At 36.5% G+C, this 25846-nt stretch overlaps 2 protein-coding genes across 3 annotated transcripts in view; one reads left to right on the top strand and one right to left on the bottom strand.

Annotated features, from left to right (window-relative positions):
* LOC126814855 (nitric oxide-associated protein 1) overlaps nucleotides 1-6461 on the top strand; it is a 42290-nt gene extending 35829 nt beyond the window's left edge. Inside the window, exon 9 of the mRNA XM_056099280.1 lies at nucleotides 679-6461. Coding sequence (XP_055955255.1) covers nucleotides 679-848 — 170 coding nt within the window. The 3' untranslated portion in view covers nucleotides 849-6461. The remainder of the gene's footprint in view (nucleotides 1-678) is intronic.
* Nucleotides 6462-12196: 5735 nt separating this feature from the next.
* LOC126814871 (sphingolipid delta(4)-desaturase DES1) lies at nucleotides 12197-24115 on the bottom strand. Of its 2 annotated transcripts, none has more exons than XM_050540304.2 (2): nucleotides 24098-24115; nucleotides 12197-15136 (listed from the first exon to the last, which is right to left on the bottom strand). In XM_050540304.2, exon 2 carries the CDS (start codon nucleotides 15120-15122, stop codon nucleotides 14130-14132), a length of 993 nt encoding a protein of 330 aa, XP_050396261.1. In that variant the 5' UTR covers nucleotides 15123-15136; nucleotides 24098-24115; the 3' UTR covers nucleotides 12197-14129. The 2 variants fall into 2 exon arrangements, with proteins under 2 accessions (XP_050396261.1, XP_050396260.1); XM_050540303.2 differs by lacking the exon at nucleotides 24098-24115 and adding an exon at nucleotides 15774-16120.
* Between the last annotated feature and the right edge of the window lie 1731 nt (nucleotides 24116-25846).

Here is a 25846-nt window from a genome sequence, read left to right on the forward strand (position 1 = left end):
TGATAATCAAGACTTATTTCTGGTTGTCAAGTACTGTTGCTATGATAATAAACAATCTACGCAACATTTGTCACACTATATCTTACAGATAACAGAAGATCAGCATAATTGATAAGACCTTTATTGAGAACATGAAATAGACATAAATCGGGAGGGGTTCTATTCCAAGTCTGACTTGCTGTCAGTAAACGTCTGCTTATATAGGATCTAACAATTAGGGGAGATGGACAGGAGTGATAATCATATATGGTATTGTTTATTATCAAATTATGGTGTTTGTAATTACACTGCATATTTCTTTGGAAGTCATTGTCAGGTCAAGGCACTGACAACTAATACATTTTCTTTGGAGTTCTGTCTAGTGTTATACACGGATCACGTGTAGCTTGTAAAGAACATATTGAATAAACTAGATGTTTAATAAGATCGTGCCTTAACAGAAGTTATAGAGAGATTAAACGTCATCTTCAGGTATACATCACTTTGTCACATTCCTTTCCCACCCACAGTTTATTTATTAAAAATAAATAACGAACACAATTTAAACGTCAACTTCAGGTAAATCTTATCTAAATCTTACATAATGCATCTTTAAATTATCCTCCAAGGGTTATGCACCAATTACATTTTCTTTCTATTTTAAGTGTCTGCTTATAATCTATTTGTGAATAATTTCAGGATGGGTTTCAGTAGCTATACAAAGAGCTGATGTTATTGGATTACGAGTTTACACTCCAGGGGGATATGGTTGCCATCTAAGAGAAACTCCAGTGTTATCTAATTACAAAAAATTTCAAGGGCCTAGAATTAAGGGGACAAATAGATATAAATGGACAATACCATCTTAGTGAATCTATTTTACTGTTTTTATATGCCCACATTTTCATGTGGATGTATATTGTCGTCGCCCCTCGTTCGCAAATAGTGTCAAAATATTGTGTATCATGGTTGTGGACCCTCTGGAGGTAACAATTTTCATCTTATTTTGATGAAACTTGAAATGCATATTTATAACCGAAATATCTCAGTTCCTTTCAATATTCGCGCATATTGGATCGTAACTTCCTGAATTATGGCCTCTGATTGTACGAAAAATCGCGTTTTTAGCTTGTGGTCCCTCTAGAGGTCACAATTATTATCCGATTTAAAAAAACGTTCGAATATATATCACCGTTACACTGTAATGTTTGTTGAGTTCGAATTTCGTGAAAATCGGGCCAAAACTACCGTGCAAAATGGCTGCCCCTCGTACATCTCGTAAATCAAGGTTGTGGACCCTCTAGAGGTCACAATTTTGATCCGATTTCGATGAAACTTGAGATACATGTTTATTACCCAAAGATATTGGTTCATTTTGATATTCGCAAATATCGGGTCAGGACTTACTGAATTATGGCCCTTGATTGAACAAAAAATCACGATTTTAGCTTTGTGGTCCCTGTAGAGGTCACAATTATCATCTGATATACAAAAACGTTCGAATATATCACTGTTACACCGTAATGTTGGTTGAGTTCGTAATTTTATCCGATTAAAAAAAAACGTGTGAATATATCACCATTACACACTAACTTCTTGGATTATGGCCCCTGATTATTCGAAAAATCGCATTTTTAGCTTGCGGATTCTCTAGAGGTCATAATTTTTTTTCAGATTTTAAAAACCGTTTAAATACATCACCATTCCACCATAATGGAGGTTGAATTCGAATTTCGGGAAAATCGAAATGAAACTGCCCGACAAAATGGCCGCTCTGTGTACGCAAATTGTGTAGAAGTGTGTAATACGAAGGTTGTGGACCCTCTAGAGGTCACAATTTTTATACGCCCATATTTTCATGTGGACGTATTATGCCATCGCCCCTGTCCGTCCGTCCGTCCACAATTGTTTGTGGACTCTCTACAGGTCACAATTCTTATCCGATTTTGACGAAACTTGAAATATAGGTTTATCCCCGAAAGATCTCGGCTGCTTTCGATATTGGCATGTATTGGATCGAAACTTAATGGATTATGGCCCCTGTTTGTACGAAAAATCACGTTTTTAGCTTGTGGACCCTATAGAGGTCACAATTTTTATCCGATTTTGTTGAAACTTGAAATGTAAGTTTATAACCCATAATTTTTATCCGATTTAAAAAACTGTATTATTAATCGGCCCAAAATTGACAGACAAAATGGACGCCGTTCGTTCTCAAATAGCATAAGAAAATGGTATATCAAGGTTGTGGACCCTATAGAGGTCACAATTTTTATCCGATTTTGTTGTAAATGAAATGTAAGTCTATAACCCAAAGATCTCGGTTCCTTTAGATATTCGCGCATATCGGATCATAATTTCCTGAATTATGGCCCCTGATTGTACGAAAAATCGCGTTTTTAGCTTTTGGACCCTATAGAGTTCATAATTTTTATCCGATTTAAAAAAACATATTATTATATCACCGTTACACCCTAAGGACGACTGAGTTTGAATTTCATGAAAATCGGCCCAAAATTGACAGACAAAATGGCCGCCGTTCATTCTCAAATAGCGTAAAAATATGGTATATCAAGGTTGTGGGCCCTATAGAGGTCACAATTTTTATCCGATTTTGTTGAAACTTGAAATATAAGTTTATAACCCAAAGATCTCAGTTCCTTTCAATATTTGCCCATATCGGACCGTAACTTCCTGAATTATGGCCCCTGATTGTACGAAAAATCATGTTTTTAGCTTGTGGACCCATTAGAGGTCATAATTTTTATCCGATTTAAAAAACCGTATTATTATATTACCGTTCCACCCTAAGGACAGTTGAGTTTGAATTTTGTGAAAATCGCCCCAAAATTGACAGATAAAATGGCCGCCATTCGTTCTCAAATAGCGTAAAAATATGGAATATCAGGGTTGTGGACCCTATAGAGGTCACAATTTTTATCCGATTTTGTTGAAACTTGAAATGTAAGTTTATAACACAAAGATCTCAGTTCCTTTCGATATATGCGCATATCGAATTGTAATTTCCTGAATTATGGCCCTTGATTGTAGGAAAAATCACTTTCTTGTTAGCTTGTTTTCTATCCATCTCTCGAAAATGTGGGCGTATCCTGCCTGGCAGCCGCTGGTTATCCAATTTTGATGAAACTTAAAACATAATTTTATATCCGGAAGATCTCAGTCCCTTTTGATATTTGCACATTTCAGGCCATAACTTTCTGGATTATTGCCCCTGATTATACAAAAATCGTGTTTGTTTTTAGCTTGTTCTATATCCATCTCTTCCAAAACGTGGGCGTAGCCTGCCTGGCAGCCGCTGGTTCGATTATTCTTCTTAAAAACATATATGTATAACAGTTATGAATCTGCAGACAATGACCAAAAAATGGGCGTAGCCACCAGATACATAAATTACTTTATTATGTTCTGTTCAAACTATTTAATGGGGAGCAAATATTTACTCTCACTTCTCAGATAAATTTAAGATATGACATCAAACCGGTGAAAGTTAAATTATGTTGCAACTGGTTATCATAGAAACTATATACAGAAAGAGTGAAATGATGTTAAAATCCCACTAGAACCAAACTATAGGGTTTTTTTTCAGGACTTTATTTTAATAATTTACTTTTGGGCCATTTTTTTTAAAAAGCAGAATCTGAAGAAAAACTTTGCATAGATGATTTTCCATGTTCTTTACAGTACATCTACATCCCAGGTTTTTTTTTTTTATGTTACCACTGTGGTTATTCATTTCATGATGAAGGAAGCAAATTACAATTGTGATGTAAGATTTGTTTAAAAGTGAGGGCATGGAATATTATATATTTTGTTAGGGGATATCCATCTTCCAAATGAAATTTGAGTGTCCTTTAAATTCTCTCATAACCTACAAAAGAATAAATAACAGATTTTGACTTCTTTGTAGTTGGTTTGGAAGTATGTTTCATTACCTGGCAACCTATCTTTTAACTTTTGATGGGCTAGTATGATTAAAATGATTACCAAATGAAATTTTATAATACAAAATTTGTGGGAAATCTGTAACATATTCGTACCACGGATCATTTTTATACGCCCACATTTTCATGTGTACATATATTGTTGTCGCCTCTGTCCGTCCGGATGTCCACAATTTGTTTGTGGACTCTCTACATGTCACAATTCTTTTCTGATTTTGACGAAACTTGAAATATAGGTTCATCTCCAAAAGATCTTGGTTCCTTTCGACATTGGGATGTATCGGATCGAAACTTCTTGGATTATGGCCCCTAATCGTACGAAAAATCACGTTTTTAATATTTGAAATGTAAGTTTATAACCCAAAGATCTTGGTTCCGTTCGATATTCCTGAATTATGGCCCCTGATTGTACGAAAAATCAGGTTTTTTAGCTTGAGGACCCTATGGAAGTCAAAATTTTATTCCGATTTAAAAAACTGTTTGAATATATCACCATTACACCTTAATAACGGTTGAGTTTGAATTTCGTGAATATCAAGGTTGTGGACCCTCTAGAGCTCACAATTTTGATCCGATTTTTATGAAACTTGAAATACATGTTTAAAACCCAAAGATCTTGGTTCCTGTCGATATTCGTGCATATCGGATTGTAACTTCCTGAATTATGGCCCCTGATTGTACGAAAAATCGCGTATCTAGCTTGTGGTCCCTCAAGAAGTCACAGTTATTATCTGATTTAAAAAAACATTTGAATATGTCACTTTTACACCGTATTGTTGGTTGAGTTCGAATTTCATAAAAATCAGACCAAAACTGTCAGACAAAATAGTGTAAAAAGCTGGTATATCAAGGTTGTGGACCCTCTAGTAGTCTAAGTTTTGATCCGATTTTGATGAAACTTGAAATGCATGTTTATAACCCAAAAATCTTGGTTGCTTTCGATATCTGATTGTACCTTCCTGAATTATGGCCCTTGATGTTACGAAAAATCGCTTTTTGTTTCGCTTGTTCTCTATCCATCTCTTGAAAAATGTGGGCGTATCCTGTCTGGCAGCCGCTGGTTATCTGATTAAAAAAAACGTTTGAATATATCACTGTTACACCCTAAAGATGGTTAAGTTAGAATTTCATGAAAATCGGACCAAAACTGCTGGACAAAATGGCTGCTCCTCGTACGCAAATCGTGTAAACATATGGTATATCATGGTTGTGGACCCTCTAGAGGACACAATTTTTATCCGATTTTGATGAAAATTAAAATACATGTTTATAACCCAAAGATCTTGATTCCTTTTGATATGCGTGCATATCCGATCGTAACTTCCTGAGCTATGGCCCTTGATTGTATGAAAAATCACGTTTTTAGCTCGTGGTCCCTCTATAGGTCACAATTTTTATCCCATTTAAAAAAACGTTGGAATACATCACTGTTACCCCCTAATAATGGATGAGTTTGAATTTTGTGAAAATCCAACTAAAACTGTCGGACAAAATGGTCGCCTCTCATATGCAAATAGTGTAAAAGTATGTAATACCAAGGTTGTGGACTCCTAGAAATCACAGTTTTTAACCGATTTCGATGAAACTTAAATATATCTTTATATCCCAAATATCTCAGTCCATTTCGATATTCACGCATTTCAGACCATAACTTCCTGGATTATTGCCCCAGATTGTGGACTCTAGAAATCACAATTTTTAACCGATTTTGATAAAACTTAAAATATATCTTTATATCCCAAATATCTCAGTCCATTTCGATATTCGCGCATTTCAGACCATAACTTCCAGGATTATGACCCCAGATTGTACGAAAAATCGCTTTTTTTTTATATAGGTTGTTCTCTATCCATCTCTTGCAAAATCTGGGCGTATCTTGCCTGGCAACCGCTGGTATCACTAGCAACAGTCAACTACACATATAGCTGTTTAATAAATAGATAGAACTCAATGACCACTGAATACCGCTTGGGTTATTCAATGGTTCAAGAGAGTGTATCCCTGCGCAAGTATTCCACGAGCGTTATTCTATAACTACAGGTAAATCTCAAAATACACTGTACTACCCAGATTACCAAAAACAAAATCAACAATAACGTTAAAATTCATCATAGGTTTCGCCCTCTTTTCTTTCTTTTTTTACAAAAATTGTGGTTGCTAGTGGTGACGCCATTACAGTTTGACATAATTCTGAAAGTGACGTCATTCTGGACATAAGTAGTACGTGTCCAAGCCATTGAATACAGCCATAGGTTATTCAATGGCTGTATTCAATGGCAGTATTCAATGATATTTGCTTGTATTTGCATGTAGTTATAGAATAATCAGTCTTATTGATTGACTCTACAGTTTAAGCCTAGATAGTGTTGGTTGTTACTCAAAACAAATCATTTAGCAATGATATGGGAATCTTGACAAATCTCATATATTATTTGACAAATACACAAATTTCATATATTTTAACACTGCATATTTTTCTTTCAAGAGAGTTAGGATGAAAATAAAAACCGTTTTTAAGGGTTCGATTCAATTTTTTTCGTTAGGTGACCTGATATTCTATTGCCGTTCCTTTAAAAATCTATACAGTGTATGACCCACTTGCTTTACTTGATAATGAAAGGTACATTTCACCTACATGTTATTTTTATAAAATAAAAGTCTGCTTTAATCCAGACAACGTATAATACTGCTTGGGACACCAGCCTCCGTTTCCAGGTGAAGATTGACGGGTTAAAGTTGTTTGAAAACATATTACGTATATTGAGTTAGTTGCTCGGCCCTAAGGTAGGGGATTTTAACACAAAATTAAGCTGTTTTATTCTCCAAAATATAAACGAGATTGGCACTTAAAATTGCCCGGTCACCTGGAAGATGAAAATGTAATTATCATTTTTAATAAAGATGATTGCAAGGCCCCGCTTGGCATGCCATTATATAAACATAAATTGTGTCTATTTCATGTTTCAGTGGAATTTAATTGGCCGTATAGATACTGCTTTTGCAATTTTTATACATACAACTGAGTGCCAATAATTACATAAAATTTCATGTGATATATTAAATATATCATTTATTATATAAAGAACATGAACAGTATATTTGTAATTATCAAGCTTCAAAGACCTAAAATACAATTAAGTTAGCTTCGCTTTGAACTACTTGGCTGTTTTTCATTTCATACATCTCTTTATTGGAAATATTGTGTGAACATATGAAATGGCAACAAAGAATGTAACCAACTATTTTAATGTAACGAATGTCATTTCTAGTCGACTTTCCCTTGTGTTTTTTTCTCTACATAATCGCTTGAAAGTGTCACCAAATATGTTGTCTTCGATACGCTCGATGAGACTTTGGTTTGGCTGAACCCCACCCCTTTTGAAAAATCATGTATCCATCCTTGTGAACAGGCTCATAGCCAGAGTTGGTGTGGGGCGTCAGTAACAAAGATGAAGCCCACAGGCTTTTTTTCGTACATCATATCAAGGTTGTAAACTCTCAGTCGTTGCTTCAGGAACATGCATCTTCGAAAATTAGTGCTGGTGTCCTTGATAAAATACTCTGATGGCAAACTGTATTAGCCCAGCAGAAGCAGATAAGGAGGATGTTAAACCCCATTTCATTTCATTTCAAAATAAATGTCGTTTCATGCTTATTTGGTTCATAACTGCATAACTGAATGCATCATAATGGCATATCCATGGACTTAATCCTTTCTTCAACTACCTCCCTGAGATGACAAATATTTGGGGTGACTTGGTCAAAGATTGAGTACAAGTCAACGTTCCAGAATATCACATTTTATGATATTTTCGAACAATGATTAACTCAATGATTAGGCTAATCAAAGTTTATAAAAATCCTAGTTTAAAATTTAGTCAGCTTTCCAGAATATGACTGGTCAGAAAATCGTATATGATTAGCACTAATCTACTTTCGAAAATATGGGCCTTTATGATTATTTTGTCGTTTGTGAATCTGCAGACATTACTAATTACTTCTACATTGTCTGGTAGGATATATTTTTCTTTCTTCATTACACATACATGTAGGGCCCTGTACTGATTATAAAATTGGATATTAGGATCCCATATTTTGAACCAATATTTAATTCTAATTCATGTTTTTAATTTCGGATATATTGAGTTAAAAGTTTTAGCCTTTGTCAGCTACGGATTAGATTAATTTTGGAGGTATTGGTCTTACACAGTTCAATGTCTTTAGTACAACCTCAACAAGAAGTATGAATGTCCAGTCGATAAGCACCTCACCTTGGTAACATCTGACGATGTATCATAACTATGTTTGGATGGCCTTGCGCAATGTAGGAGAGAACGTGCTGATTAGTCATACATAAAGTAGAACACTGTAAGTAAATATGCTGTCTGCAGATAATTGCTTATTGTAAACATAAAGTGATATTTTTGTAATGAAGTAGTCATAAAGATACTTGTTATCCTTGTTATACTCAAGAGTTCAAAATATAAGGTGCATTTGTTAAAGATTATGAAATAGTTCATAGTTTAATGCTTCGTTGGGTCAATGCATGTCGGCTCAGAGTGCCGATTTAAAATTCAAATGTGTGTTACGAGCACTGGTTTTAAATTACAGAGAGAAGGGAGAAATGGGGTTTAACGTCCACTGAACGTAAAGTGTGTGTGTGTATGTGGGGGGGGGGGGGGGTCTCAGTAATGAAATGACCCAAAATGCGTGTACAGCTATTCCGTTCCGCGACTAGCCTACAGCATAAATTAACATTTTCGTTACAATTTATTGAGTGGTTTATATAGATTCCCCGGTTGTACGTGACAAGGAGTAGGGTCGCCTGTCCAGCCTCCTCCGTGTTTTATCGGGTCCTCCGATTTCCTCCCAGTGCTAAAGACCCATACGCGCAAGCGAATTATTGAAATAAAATTGAACCATTTTAGTCCCGAAATGACCTAGTTTGTGTCGAGTGGACGTTAAACCCCATTTCTCTCTCTAACATAATTTATTGACTGTAAATAAAGGGATATTAGGTAAGATTACATAAAGAGCTGACAGTTGTCGCTATAATAGTTAAAAAGTAGATAATGAAAACACAATATGCTGAAAATTTCAGTCAAATTGCTTCACTCTGAACCGTGATACTAGCAATTCAGTTTTAGGCTAGCCTCGGTGGTCATTATACTAACGTTAGTACGCTAATAAACACAGTCTCGATTATCCAATTTTACGTTAAATTATCCATCACAAAATGTATTCAAATCCACTAAACATCCCGGGCTAACCATGACATCAAGTGTTGATTGTGGTCTAGATAATTAATAGCTAATTAAAAATTTAGATAACATTTTAGGCCTAATTGCATAATGCATGTAAAACGCGGCAATGATATAAGGAATGTGGCATCATAGTTTGGATTCTTATCCAAAAGATCTTGTGATGAAGTTTGGATCCCAATCCGCAAGATCTAATAGACGAAGTTTTTCGTTAAGTAAGATCTCTCATGAAGTCTGGCATGGCAACTATCTACGATAGTTTTTCCTACATTTAATCCCAATGTCACTCGGGGGGGGGGGGGGGGGGCACCATGCAAAAACAATTGCGTTTGTCTTCCGCGCTACAATTCATACATCATAAAAAGAGATTCAAAAGCACATTTCGTGTAAAAATTCCTTTTCGTCATCCAAACGGTGAAATCTCTGGCACCAACTTCCCCAGATTCGAACCGATTCGAATCATGCCCTAAGGGGTATTTTTGGTCCTTTCATGTTTGGAAACAATCTGCAGATATAAACATGAATGTCCCATTTGTGATCAACACTCAGTAATGCCATGCAAATCAAAAATAAAAAAATCTACTAACAACAATTAAATTTGGGGAGCTTTATTCAATTCATTGTCTGGTTATACTTTTGAAGTCAAACAGAAGTATAATCAGACAATAAATGTGTGGTTCCAAACTAATAATCAAGAAATAAAAGTTCACGTGAACATTCACATACTAATTCAGAAAGAAATCCCAAAAGGTCACTATCGTAGTCCATTTTCAACCATGCATTTGCCTTTGTTTGGCTCCTTTTGGTACCAACCTTAGACTTATCCATGATTTGTCATGGCCCGGGGTAATTCATTAAAGTTGGATTTCCTGTCAGAATATAGAAACCGTTATAGATGAGGCATTGCAAATCCTTTCCGGTAACACTCCATCCATCCTACTGATCACCACCTCCTTGAATTCAATGGACAGCTTCTCTTATTGTGATACATGTCTACGTATGTGATGCTCACCTTCTTGCCAGTTATTTGAAAGCTGTGCAAGAACACTACATTGTATGCTTCGTAAGATTACTAATTGCACAAACATTTACTTGATGACCAGTTTCTTATTTGTGTGCAGGGCCGGAACTGACTATGGTCTCACTTCTTTGACAACCGTCTTACCTGGTTAAGAACCTGCATTGTCTGTTCTAACTATTACATGTAGTTAGATGATACAATTGTTTGTATGCCGTTTCTGAATGAATGGCCTTTCAGCAAATTCTGTTTTGTCAGTTTTTTTGAAGTGGTCAAGCAAACTAGCTTGACTCTGATTTTTGTGTGGTGATACCATACTAGCCGGCTGTTTCTGTGCCTGTCGCAATCCTGACAATCATACATTTATTAAAATTGATTAATGGATTAAAATGTGAAATGAAATGGTGTTCTGCTCCGAATGGGCTAATGAAGACGGATTAAAACATTTAAAATAAGTGCAATCATCAATATATTGCGACATTTTTTTCGGACATCATCATTATTTGTTTCACCAATTACAATTTCTGGTGTCTAACAAATGCAGCTGCCACAGTCTGGTTGATTGATTGAATAATTGTAATGTCGGATTTCGGTTGCAAAACCACAATAAGGCTATATTGGGTCACTGTACTCGCGGACTGGAAAAGCAGGAAGATGCGTTAGCGGCCGTCTAATTTCCAAAATTATACTGGGAGAGACCCATATACCACCCGACGGCGAGCTCGAGATGGCAGAGGTTCAGGTCTACGGTTGGAGCATCCCAGACAGAAAAGAAACATTGTCTATTCGTTTGGATGGGGTCCCGTATGTACACAAGTTAGCGTGCAGGAAATAAAGAGTAGTAGTCCTGGATCTGACTTTGGTTCTGTAGGAAAGTTTGAAGAAATGTTTAGTAGGTAGCTTAGTCAGTATTTTGGCCATGGGTGGACACTCACCATGTGGTCACTCGGCAAACCTCAACAGATTCCAGTACCCTGCTAGATGTAGGGTACCGGAATCTGCCGAGGTTTGCCGAGTGACCATGTGGTAGGTTATTCCCCTATGACGTCATCAAAGATGGCCGCCAGTGTTATTTCAATTTCACCCTACCTGCTATAGTTTTCTTTCAATATAACAATTTTTATCCGATTTAATCGAAACTTATCCATAAGATCTCGGTTCTTTTCGATATTAGCATGCACCGGGCCTTAATTTCCTGAATTACGGTCCTTTATTGTACGAAAAATCGCGTTTTTAGCTTGTAAACCCTATAGAGGTCATAATTTTTTATCCGATTTAAAAAAAAACATTTGAATATACCACCGTTACACCCTAAGGGTAGTTGAGTTCGAATTTCGTAAAACCGGACCAAAACTGACAGACAAAATGGCCGCCCCTCGTACTCAATTAGCGTAAAAATATGGTATATCAAGGTTGTGGACAAGTTTATAACCCAAAGATCTCGGTTCCTTTCGATATTTGCGCATATCGGGCCGTAACTTCCTGAATCATGGCCCCTGATTGTACGAAAATCGCGTTTTTAGCATTTTGTCCCTATCGAGATCATAATTTTTATCCGATTTAACAAAAACCCTTTGAATATATCACCTTTACACCCCAGGGTGGTTGAGTTCGAATTTCGTAAAAATCGGACCAAAACTGACCGCCCCACGTACTCAAATAACGTAAAAAAAAATATGGTATATCAATGTTGTGGACCCTCTAGATGTGGAATAACCTACCACGTGGTGAATGTCTACCCAAGTTCAAAATACTTACTTCGGCACCCACTAAACATTTCTTCAAAAAAAATCTCCCTAATCAAACTTTCCTACAGAACCATAGTCAGATGCTGGATTATAGACTGTAGCTCCGCTGTTCGGGAAAATTTCCCTTGTATTACACATCACATCCAATATTGAAACGATTTCATAAAAAATGACGTAGAAATGGCAGGAACAGAAGCTTACACTGGGTAAAGTAAATACAAAAGCCACACCACAATTATTTTTTTTTTTGTTTATGTTTTTTAATAAACAGTAACAATTATTGTCCTCATATTATCAACCCTTAAGGGGCACATAGTATACATTATAAAATAGTAATATAAAATAATATTAATTATGTAAAAATAAATATTGCTATAGTGCAAAATCTATATAAAAACAATTAACCAAGCGTATACATATAGGGTATGACATAAACTAAACGGAAATGTCTGGCTTTTTTAATGACTACTTTAGGCTGAGGAAAGAGTGGGACATTTCGAAAATACTGGAAACTGTCTCTGATCGAAGGGGGGTTGGATGGCTGAATGGTTAGCGTGCGCGCACTGTATCATAAAGTCTGTCATTGAGTCGACTGGCGTGGTTTCAAATCCCCGGTTGTACGTGACAAGGAGTAGGGTCGCCTGTCCAACCTCGTGGGTTTTCTCTGGGTCCTCCGGTTTCCTCCCACTGCTAAAGACCCCTATGCGCAAGCGAATTATTGAAATAAAATTAAACCATATTATGTTAGTCCCGAAATGACCTAGTTTGTGTCGAGTGGACGTTAAACCCCATTTCTCTCTCTCGATTCACGGTACTCGACATAGTAACCATGGGTCAGAGATGTAAACACACAGAGCTAAGGCAAGGGCTAGGTTTGTTTACATCTTGTGACCTTGACGAAATCTGCAGGTTAATACATGTAACCCAAACCTTTACAGATACCTATTTATGTTACAGCAGAGAGAGAGAGAGAGAGAGACTATGTCAAAGAATATTTGAAAACAGACAAAAAGCTGGTTAACCGACATTTTAATTTCTACATCGACGATTTTAGTCAAAATTTGAGAATTATTTATTCTGTTGAAATGTTTATTTTTTTCTTTTTGTGCATGAATCGTGTGGCACAGATTAGAACCGCATTACTAAGTTTGGAATGTCGCGGTCATTCAGGGAAGAGATCTATTCTTAAAGTTAATAGTAACCATTCTATGTGTATGCAGAATGCAATATTACCAGATCAGAGATGTATTGTTGGAGTTTTTTAAACAGTTGATTCTCGCCGTTATGTATCTAAATACAGAAATGATTGGACCATCTATTTTAACAGCTACATGCTTAATACAATACAAATCTTATTAAAACAAATTTGTATATTATCATAGGACTGTACTATTTGATTAGGTTCAAGAATAGTGATTGAACAGTAGACAGATTGCGTAATCGTACATTCACAAAAAAAGCACGCACTAAGATATACATACTAGTGAGATCACTCTACATTTAGGCAAGTTTCTAACATAAATAAATAAAAAATAGAACTATAAAATCATCAACAATTCATAAAATAATTGGAAATATTTAGACCGGGAGAACGGTGTTGAATTTTGTGGTAAAAACATCTAAGTTGTCACAATGAATAGATTACGTTTAGGACCCCATCTGAATCTATTAATATTCCGATAGATTTCGATTGGGTGCACATACTTGACCATAACGTATATCATCATAATAAATTTGATGCTTTCAGCATAAAATTCTGACCGTTCACAACATTAGACGAAAATGCATAATAATGAAAAGAAAACCATCAAATTTTGATCAACATTTTCTGAAATCGTTCTTGCTAGAGTCCTTTAATATTCGGCATGGCCGCTTATAGTAACTAAGAAAGAACCCTATCAGCTTTCAAATTTTTCGAACGCTATTAAAGAGTTATCTTTACCTTCACATTTTGTTGATCGTCAGGAATAAGGCCTAGGAAATATCAATCAGGAATCAATTAGTAAGTTAGTCTTGGAATGTAAATCATGTGGGTTTTAATGGAACTGTTAAGTTTTGCATTTCTATTCTCTATAACATAAGTATATAGATTTAACTCAAATTTTGTAAATGAGGCCTTCAAATAAAATATTTTTGTTCATACCATTTAATATATTTTTGTTTAATTAACTTTCTCTTTACGATAGCCAACTCCTCTAGCATGTGGCCCCAGATTTTTATCAAAGATAAAAGTCCACACGACCTTCACCCAGGAAGTATGATAGGGATGATGATCATAATATTCTGCTGCTATTCGTTTGACCTCTGGTAGACGATGGTAAGCGATGTACGGAAAATCATGATGTTCAATGTGATAGCCTACATTAAATAGAATAAAGTTCAGTGGTCCATAATAAGAATGCGTGGCCAATCCATCAGTAAATAGATAGTGTTCGGATATAAAGTGACCAGCCAGTGGATGGAATCCCATAGAAAAAAAAGTACCAGAAACAAGATATATCATTGCCTTCCATCCAACCAGACGAACAATAATAGCATTAAATGTCAATTGAACTACTGTATTTATCATCTCCCAACCTGTTATCGGTTTGGGACTTTTATAAAATGGTCGGATTGCATGAATCGCTGGATGAAAAAACAACCAAATAATTTTTGTAATGGGCCTACGAAACAAAAAACTTTCGAGTCGAGTTGGGATATCTACATCTTGGTTCTCTTCGCCCAGGTAACGGTGATGATCGGCATGATATTTCCGATACGATATTGCCATAGGAACGCCGAGCGGCAAATTACACCAAAGGCTCAAGAGCCTGTTAGCAGCCGGTCTACCATGACCAAAGGCCAAGTTATGTCCAATTTCATGAATAGCACTTCCCAGTGAATGGTTTAAAACTCCACCAAAACAATAAGCTAATATAAATATTGTCCACCAGTTAGCTTCTTGTAATATCCAACACATAAATATCTGAGTAAAAACTTCCGCTGATACAATATAAGCTATGCTGGAATCATATCCCATCAGCTTTTTTATCTGTGGATATTTTTTCAGTATTTCTTTACGTCGTTCGGTATGAGGTTCTTCTGACCACATCCATTCATCATCTTGACTCGTTGCTCTTTCCGCTAAACTTAAGAATTTATCAAACCATTTCATGCTGAGCCCCTCTCCTGAAAATACATTAAAGAATTTGTGAATTTTCGTGAGATTATCGAAGGTGTTGAAAATCGACAGGCTTCTTCATTTCAACACATATATAGAGATTTTGACGTTCAGCCTCAAAAACATAATACAGATTCTGATTAACACACTTTCATTTGATTTTGACGTAGGAGTCAATGTAATTTCATACCCTTTTCGACCACCCATTTTAATATAATCTGTCTTGATCGTAATGGAACCCCTTAAATCTTTTCTTATTTTTGTTCGTTTATAGGGCGAAATATTAAAACCATCATTTCATTTGCGCATTGCCCTGACACCAGATATTCAGCTGGATCTTTAAAAACGCAAGCGCCAGGAACATCTTCGTCTCAAAATATATTTTCCAAATTTCATATCTAAATTCAGCCCTTTATGTTGTCCCTTTGAATATAAGTAACTTTATTTGAACAAATCCGGATAAACACACCCAATAAACATACATACAAAATTTGGTTGAAATTCATCAAACAGTCTAGGAGAAGTCAAAAATATTGTGTCAAGCAACATCGTTTGATCAAATTTGAATAAGTCCACCCATACAGCATAACTATAAATTTTGGTAGCAATCTATTGAGTGATTTTGGCGAATAAGTCGAAATGTACCTTTAAGCGCAAAGTAACTTCACTTCTCTTGAAAAAATATCATCCAGTTCACATACCCAACTGGGTTAAAAACCACCCTGCGGTTTAACATGAAAGTTAAAACATGGCTAGATTCACTCAGTCATCCCAGTCACATCCTTATCGGTTCAAGCAACTATGTTTGAACAAATCTGAATAAGCACCCCCTGCAGGCAACATCTACTAATTATCCAAATTTGCCACTTGTACGATTTCCCTATATCATACTCCGTCCCTATAATAGGTTCCAGTCCTGTCATTTTAACAAACCATTATCATCCAAGGGCGCTTCATACAAATTTAAAAGAAATCCATCCGATAGTTCTGAAATAGATTTTAAATTCGTTGAAATCAATGATAAGCGGTTGCCATGCAAGATACGCCCACATGTTGCAAGAGATGGACGAAAACAAACTGTACGAGGGGACATAATTCAGGAAGTTATGTTCCGATATGCGCGAATATCAAAAGGAACCGAAATCTCTGGAATATAAACATACAGTTTCATCAAAATCAGATAGAGGGTCCACAACCTTCCTATTGCAAACTCTTACACAATTTGCGTAGAAGGAGCAGCCATTTTGTCGGGCAGTTTCGGTCAGATTTTTACGAAATTCGAATTCAACCTTCATTAATGTGTAACGGTGATATATTTAAACAGTTTTTAAAATTAAATACAAAAATGCAATTTTTTGAACAATCAGGAAGTTACGTTTGGATATAGGCGATTATCGAAAGGAACTGAGGTCTTTGTGATATAAACATAAGTTTAAAGTTTCATCAAAATCGAACCAAACTTGAGACCTCTAGTGGGTCCACAACCTTGATATACCATATTTTTTTTACACTATTTGCGTATACGAGGGGCGGCCATTTTGTCCGGCAGTTTTGGCCCGATTTTCACGAGCTTTGAACTCACCAACATTATGGTGCAACGTGATATATGGAAAATCCTTGGAATAAGTAGTATCATGTGCTCGACTTAACTACCTTGCACACAAGATGTTTCTTTCTACCTCTCCACATTAAGTATACTTTAAATCATTTTAAACGTAAACTGTCCTCTAATAAGTTCAGAAAAGCATTTCAAAAGCCAATATAGGCTGGTGGCTATGAGGCCCCAAGCTATACACATTTTCTTTGCTTCTTAAATCGAGGTCTAACAACTGCTACCTATTTAATTGGCGACTTGTGTCGTGCACAAGGAGTATGAATTTAAAAAGATTAAGTGATAATTGTAGCTCTTAGAATGGATAACAAACGTACAACCAGTGGTTGCCAGGCAAGATACCCCACATTTTGCAAGAGATGGATAAAGAACAAGCTTCAAACAAAAGCGATTTTTCGTACAATCAGAGGCCATAATCCAGAAAATTATGGTTTGAAATGCACAAATATCGAAAGGGACTGTGATCTTTGGGATATAACGATATATTTTAAGTTTCATCTAAATCGGATAAAAAAATTATGACCTTCAAAGGCTAATATCTTCGCTCGCAATGGAGCAATTTAAATGAAATTTTCAAATTATTCATTATACATTATCTTTTTTCGAGCTCTTTATCTAAACCTTACATAATGTATTATTAATTAAATGAATTCTGGTATAAGCTGTATTGGGGTCTTAGCAAGTATTGTGAGGGCAGCGTCTTAAGTTAGGGTCCGTCTTCATTAGCCCAGTTCGGGGCAGAGCAGTCGGACGTTAAACCCCATTTCATTTCTTAAGTTAGGAGGATGGATGGCCGAATGGTTAGCAAGTGCGCGCTGTATCATAAGCTCTGTCATTGAGTCAACTGGCGTAGTTTCGATTCCCCGGTTGTACGTGACAAGGAACGGGGTTTTCTCCGGGTACGCGCAAGCGAATTAAATTGAAATAAAAATTGAACCATATGTTAATATTGAAAGGAACCGAGATAAACCTATATTTCAAGTTTCGTCAAAATCGGATAAAAATTGTGACCTGTCGAGTGTCCACAAAAAAATTGCGGACGGACGGACGCACGTCCGGACTGACAGGGGCGACGACAATATACGTCCACATGAAAATGCATTGAAAGGACGCAACCTACTTTACTGTTACCCATATTCCTTAAGCAATGGCCCGTAAAATCTTTCTCTGGCCATTGCTGGATTGACTTCTGATACTTGAGTTTTTGAGCGAGTGTGTCTATTCTTCCCGTTCAATCAAATCTATTCCAAGTACGGCAACATGGACAGCCCTTAGTTTAATCTGGGGTCTTCCCTAAAACTTTGGACAGTGATTTAAGGTATTAAAGATAGGTTGCCAGGCAACGAAACATACGCCCACAGCAGCTAAATCGTCCAGGCAGTCAACAAGTGTTGTCGCATATTTTTACTTTTTTCGGTAATGAAACATTTATAATACACTAAAATCTGATTAAGAGTAAAAACTCATGAAGTAATTATCAGAAAACTATAAGAATTGGTTTGGTTTTTATAAAGTTCTGCCCCATGCTAACGCTTAGTATACAAAACTTTTAATATCATGGATTTAGCTGTTCAAGTCATAAAAATTTACTTGTTCGTATCAAGATCTTAAACTCTGTGTATCAATCTGAAGTCAATCGGATGATAACTTTAGCCTCTAGAGCGTCACAAGATTTTTCAAAGTGATCAAGGGCCACAACTTTGGCAGTAATTATCGGAAATCGCTGAAAATCAATAGGCTTCTTTGCCTCATGACCTTAAATACTGTGTATAAATTTAAAGTCAATCGGATATTAACTTTAGCCTCTAGAGCGTCCACAAGATTTTTGGAAGTGATCAAGGGCCATAACTCTGGCAGTAATTATCGGAAATCGCTGAAAATCAATAGGATTCTTCGGCTCATGGTCTTAAACACTGTATACAAATTTAAAGTCAATCGGATATTAACTTTAGCCTCTAGAGCGTCCACAAGCAATTGTTGACGCCGGACCGACGGACGGACGGGGGCGACGACAATATACGATCACACTTCAATGTGGGCGTATAAAAACGGTGAAAGTATTGTTCGTCTCCAAACAGTATTGTTTACATTGTATATGTGTTGATAGCCTCGTTTGTCACGCAATTAGTTTTTTTGCAATATTCTGCTATGCACTGGTTAATAAAATCATGAGTCATGACGTAACGTTATGTAAACATAATATTTGGTCCAATTTGGAACTCTGTTTAAAGCGTAATGATATTGTTACGCAGTTAGCTATTGGTTATTAATCCGACTATTGACCAGTCATAACTTGGAACAGAAATTTGCTTCCATTACAGTAGTGTTAAGTGGGATTAGCTCTAAGCAAACGAAACACTGCGAGCCTGTTACCTAAAATATCTTCGAATACTCTAAAGAATTTTCTTTACACAAACTCTATTTTTCCGAAGCATAATTGTTTTCTTGACAATGCAATACACAGATGCAACCATATGTTGAACGGGGCAACTTACTTTACTGTTACCTAAAATATCTTCGAATAAAGGATCATCATTCTGTCGAACTATAATATATCTTCCCAATTCAGCTTGATATATATTAACGAATGTTGTTTTATATGAAATAAATGGGGTTCGGTGGTCGAGTGGGATAACCCGTGCGCTTTAGATCATACGGTCTGCTATTAAGGTTTTGGCGATTTTCTCCCCGAAAAGTTAATTTCTTTCATCACGTAAGGCCGCTTATTATATTTGTTCAAGGGTTGTATGCAGATGCTCCCACTGTTTCACAGAAACTGGTTGATATAAATCTCCCTACAAAAATACCTATAATATATACATGTATAGCTCTCAAGAATTATCTCCGTCCGAAGCAATCTGATTAAAACACAGATCCTATTTCGTTTCGTTTTTTTTAGTTCAAAATTTCGTTTTACTTGTCTTAACTACACTAGGCTCTGGAAGAGTGTTATATTACCGACGTTTTGGTTGAAGTGGGGGATAAGCCAATGAAACGGTCTGTTACGGCGACTTCTTGGCTTGCCATGCACGGAACTGTGGGTTAACCACTAGAAACATCAACGTCGATTGATTAATCAATGTCTGAAGACATAAGGTCGAAAGCCGCTCGTACGACCCCTGACACGACCTTATAGTACAATTTGTCAGATCTTCACAATAGTGTGTAGGCCATCGAAAGTATATAAAAAAAACGAAACGAAATATAGATCTGTATTTTAATCAGGTTTCCACAATTTCGGCCGAAAAGCCCGTTCACGTCTAAAATTAATGAAATGCCACACCAAAAGTTCAACTGGGCAAATGAGACTGCCTGTTTGGGAATGGGAATAAATGCTGATGGAATTTTCTCGAGCGAAAAACTTGTAGAAAGCTGCCACCCGTTAGGGCTTGAAATTAATTGCCTTTAATTCTTAATTCAGATACATGTAGTTTAAGATGAAAGGGGCCGTTTATTCAAAACTCAGTTATTTTAACTTTATTTATATTATTATATTATACGAACGAGGGAAGAATATACATGTAACAGCTTGTAATTTGAGTTCTTTCTATCTCATTGTATCATTGAGATTTTTTGGGGCGTAAAAAAGAACTGTGCACTATTTGACCTTTGACCCCAGATCTGCTCCAGATAATAAGGAGAAACTCGACCTTTTAACCAAAAAGAAAATAATCCTTACAACGAAAGATTACAATCTCCATCCTATGGCTGGCTATATATAAAGCTATTAATGTTGGCCTATATTTGAAGGGAATCACCGTAAAAAAGGTTCATATCCTTTTAGGGGAGGGATTTACCCCATTTTTATATATGACTTGGTGCATAACTCCACGGACGACGCAGCTGCTGGTAGGCGATTGTTGGCAGACCCACATCGGTGACGAGGTAATACACCCAGATTTAAATGTTGGCGTATAATAAGTAGAATATCGCTAGGCCTACTCAGGCAGAACAGGCGTATAAAGGGGAGATTCGGTAACGAGTTGGCAGTTCTCACTGTAATAGTTAAAACCTTGATAATGTAAAGGCAATTTGGTGAAAATTTCATTCAAATTGATCCACTATGAACCGAGAACTAAGCGACTGAAACTCCCATAAGCCTCGGTCAGCATTACTAAAGTCAGTACGATAAACAGCATAGTCTCGATTACCCATTTAATCGTTTAATCGAGAAGGAATGTTATGCAGTAAATCGGCTTACAATCCACTAAAGATCGCAGGCTAGCGTTGCCATCTAGAGTTGATTATGGTCTGGATAGGTTAATTAATGTCTAATTAATAATTTAGATAACATTTCGGACCTTAAGAAAGACCTAAAATAGGCAGATTTAGCTATTGCATAATGTATGTTTAAGAAATAAGACGGCAAAACATCGATTGTCACGCATCGAAACATACACCCACCAGCAACTAAATTGGAGAACAGTGAAAATCGAAGAGAATGTAAGCCTCTGGGGCACTATACAAGATTTCGTAACGAAGGGGAACAACCCTAGCAGTTATTAAAACGATGATAATCAATAGGTTTCTTCTCTACATTGGGGTATAAATTTTCGAAAAATAGGTTTCAATGAGATGGTGTAATACTATAAGGGTTATTTTAGTTGTAAGAAAGGTGTTCTGTTTAATATAGAAAATCGTTACCTACATGATGTGTGACGAAAACTAAGATAATGAAGTAGCTTACATTATTCTACTACTAACTTTTAGACTAACTCACCGACAGTTATGTCAGTAGCCATTGCTGGAAGTAGGGTACTATAGTCCAGTCATCACGTCCATGGATTAGTACAATGAACTAGAATAGTGTTGACGTACAACGGTGCCTATATGAAACACTTAACCCAAAAATGGTAATTGTCCCGCCCTAATAGATGACGCATTATACTTTCTATATAGTAGAGAGCTGGTTTGATTTACCCCCAGACATCATTCGGAGCTCAAGAGAACATTACACCCATAGCCTCCTCGGCTTAGAGGTTAGGGTGAACACATCATCCTGGCGCGAACCTTATGTAGAACTATCAAGAAATATGTGGCTCTTGCCACGTTTAAGCCGTTCTGGTCTGAGTTAGAAAAAATATTAAACTCAGACCGTGGATATTTTAATAACTCGAAAAGTACTATCATAGATATTGTAGTTTCCTGTATTTAACCTTTGTAGTTGGCTGTATTTGATATATAAACATAGTAACAACATAAACAGTGTTTCAGGCTTAATTGATCATTGGAAATAGTTATCACCACCTGAAGTCGAAGAAAGTGCCACAGCTAATTAATTATTTGTTGCTGAGACACAGGATAGTGTCACAATGGAAGTCCCTCTGTTCGCGGGACCTTGGCTTTTCCTTGCACCGACAAGGAGAACACATGCCGCGGAATGTATGATGAACTTTCTCGGCCTACACCGAGTCCTGGTTAGCGAGTCTGCACTTTACCCACTGATTCACCACGCCTTCCAGAATTACTAATACGTTTAATAGCCGTTTAAACGATAAATGTTTGCTAGTGTAATTGTAAGTAATTCTATGTTTATGTTTATACATGGAACGCGCTTTTAAAATCATTGAACATCACTGTGTCTCAGTTGGAGTGGACACCCATTAACATGCTCAAACTTGTATATGCTGAAACTTCCAACACATCATTTGAAACAAATTAAATCAACCCTGACGCAAGAGAGGCTGATCAATTTAGCTTTTTTGTTGAACAATGAAGGCGACTTTACGTATAAATTTGAATTTTCGTATATCATTGATTCTTTCGGCCAAGACATGTACATGTAAATAACTAATTTGCGGTAAGTTTACTTAACAACAATTTGATATTAAAGATACATAGCTAACCATCGGGTATTCATTGATCATTTGAGATAGCAATTTTCTGTTTAATCTACACTGTGGATTCAAATCAATAAATAAATCAATAGGCGTTTTTGTGAGTCGATTTGATTAGGTTTTGATTTGCTAGTACGATTTGGTATGATTTCGATTTGATTAGCTATGGTCCACAAATGTGAAATTTGATAATTACGATTTGGTAAGATGGCTGCCATCAGGGACACCGATCAGAAAAAAAATTGTCTCTGCTAACATGACGAGGGGGGCGTGTGTTTCACGTGTAGTCCAAGTTACCTACAGATTACAGTGACATTGCTGGCACCCAGAGGGCCTAAAATTGCTTAGAGCCAGAGGTGATCTAACATTCTTGTGGACTATAAAGTTAACATTAAAGGAGCTTCATCGCTTACATTTGGGACCTAGAAATTGACAAAAGTGGGTCGCAATGCATATAATACTGTAATATGAATGTATATAAACTGATTTACATTCAATGGTTTCCGTTTTTACTCCAATTTCAAATCCGTTATGTTCGGCGAAATAAGCCAGCAGTCTCAAGCGAGTGCAAATTTCTAGCGTCACGTCTGGTTATTCCAGTTTACATACGCCGTTTGATTTGCTGCAATGTGTCTAGCCTCGTCCCTCGAGTCTCTTGATACAACTAGGGCTGAAGCGCATTATGGTACACGATTCGTGTACCAATGGTAAAATGTTTATTTTGTCTTAAATATTGGATATCAAAAGCCCATCTTTTCCCGTTAAGATTACAACATGAATGTTGATATAATTTGACAAATAAATCGTGTTTTCAATGTTGAAGATTTTGGATGATATTGAGTTAGAGACTTAGCTACTTTAAACACATCAAATGCGTTTTAAAAAAAACATTTTTTATGGAGAAAAACAACAATAAGCATTAAAAATTACTTGCGATGTCGAACATTCCGCCATTTTGAAAACGTCAAATCTAATCGCCTAAACACCTCCTGGGACGATTAGGTCGATTTGCCTAATCAGTTGAGTTAAATCGTCTCACAAATGTAACGATTAGCATAATCAACTTGCTTCACAAATGCGTATAATAGCTAATCGGTCCAATCTAATCGGTTCACAAAAACGCCTAATGTTTTACATAATTCAATTTCGATATAAACATGACCTACTGTGGGAGATGGGGTGGGTGCTGTGAAAGTGCCCCAATCTAAATAAACGATAAATGTTTGCAAATATAAAGTACAGGTAATTCTATGGTTACGTATTACACATACAATTAGAAATGGTTTCACTACTGATGTCTCAGAACTCTCTAGATCGAGAGAAATGTTTCACGCGTAAAGCTATTTAGTCCGTCCTATTTAAGTTGTTTAGATCGAACAAATGCCCACGCTGTTATTGAAGAACGGAAAGACTAAAATTACCTAAAGTTAAAACAATGAATAATAATTAATTCAGAAGAATTTAAAACTTACTGTCAGTTTTATAATATACACAAATGATGTAGCCGTATAAATGCGCACCTGTCAACACCCTTTACCTGAATGCATGAACCAACACTATAGGTTGTCAATCTCTACGCGAGTAACGTGGTCACGTGACAAATATTGACAATATTTATTCACATGATATTGACATCAAGGTTTCGCAACTGGAGACTAAAGACAGGTACACACTAATTCAAATAAACAGAAACAAATTTGTGTAGCTAACGTATTTAGCTAACCATCGCGTTTGTCATGCTATGTGAACTCCTAAGATGAAAAGTGGTAGCAGACAATGACATGTGGTACTACGTACGTAACTAACGTACGAAAATTAATTGGTCCGCAGGTAGCGTGTCTCAGATGTTCAGAATGGTGGTACTATAGGGGCGATATCAGCTTACTTTATTATAATTAACATATTCAATGTTTTTTATACGCCCACATTTTCATGTGGACGTATATTGTCGTCGCCCTGTCCGCCCGTCCGTCCACAATTGTTTGTGGACACTCTACAGGTCACAATTTGTATCCGATTTCAACGAAACTTGAAATATAGCTTTATCTCCCTATGATCTCGGTTCCTTTCAATATTGGCATGTATCGGACCGTAACTTCATGGATTATGGCCCCTGATTGTACGAAAAATCACGTTTTTAGCTTGTGGACCCTATAGAGGTCACAATTTTTATCCGATTTTGTTGAAACTTGAAATGTAAGTTTATAACCCAAAGATCTCGGTTCCATTCGATATTCGAGCATATCGGACCGTAACTTCCTGAATTATGGTCCCTGATTGTACGAAAAATCGCGTTTTTAGCGTGTGGGTGGACCCTATAGAGGTCATAATTATTATCCGATTTAAAAAAAACGTGTTAGTATATCACCGTTACTTCCTAAGGGTGGTTGAGTTCGAATTTCGTGAAAATCGGCCCAAAACTTACGGACAAAATGGCCGCCCTTCATTCTCAAATAGCGTAAAAATATAGTATATCAAGGTTATGGGCCCTCTAGAGGTCACAACTTTCTTCTGATTTTTATGGAACTTAAAATGTAAGTTTATAACCCACAGATCTCGGTTCCTTTCGATATTCGCGCATATCGGACGGTAACTTCCTGAATTATGGCCCCTGATTGTGGACCCTATAGAGGTCATAATTTTATCCGATTAAAAAAAATATTTTAGCATATCACCGTTACACCCTAAGAATGGCTGAGTTCGAATTTCGTGAAAATCGAACCAAAACTGCCGGACAAAATGGCTGCCCCTCGTACACTAATATTGTAAATATATGGTGTATATCAAGGTTTTGGACCTTCTAGAGAGAGGACACAATTTTGATCTGATTTTGATGAAACTTGAAATGCATGTTTATAACCCAAAGATCTTGGTTCCTTTCAATATTCATGCATATCGGATCGTAACTTCCTGAATTATGGCCCCCTGATTGTACGAAAAATCACGTTTTTAGCTTGTGGGCCCGTATAGAGGTCATAATTTTTATCCGATTTAAAACACCGTTTGAATATATCGCCGTTACACCGTAATGAAGGTTGAGTCCGAATTTCGTACAAATCGGACCAAAACTGCCGGACAAAGTGGCTGCCCCTCGTACGCAAATGGTATATCAAGGTTTTGGACCCTCTAGAGAGAGGACACAATTTTGATCCGATTTTAATGAAACTTGAAATACATGTTTATAACCCAAAGATCTTGGTTCGTTTCAATATTCATGCATATCGGATCGTAATTTCCTGAATTATGGCCCTTGATTGTACGAAAAATCA

Source organism: Patella vulgata, chromosome 3 (assembly GCF_932274485.2).
Source record: "Patella vulgata chromosome 3, xgPatVulg1.2, whole genome shotgun sequence".
Classification (NCBI taxonomy): Eukaryota; Metazoa; Mollusca; class Gastropoda; family Patellidae; genus Patella; species Patella vulgata.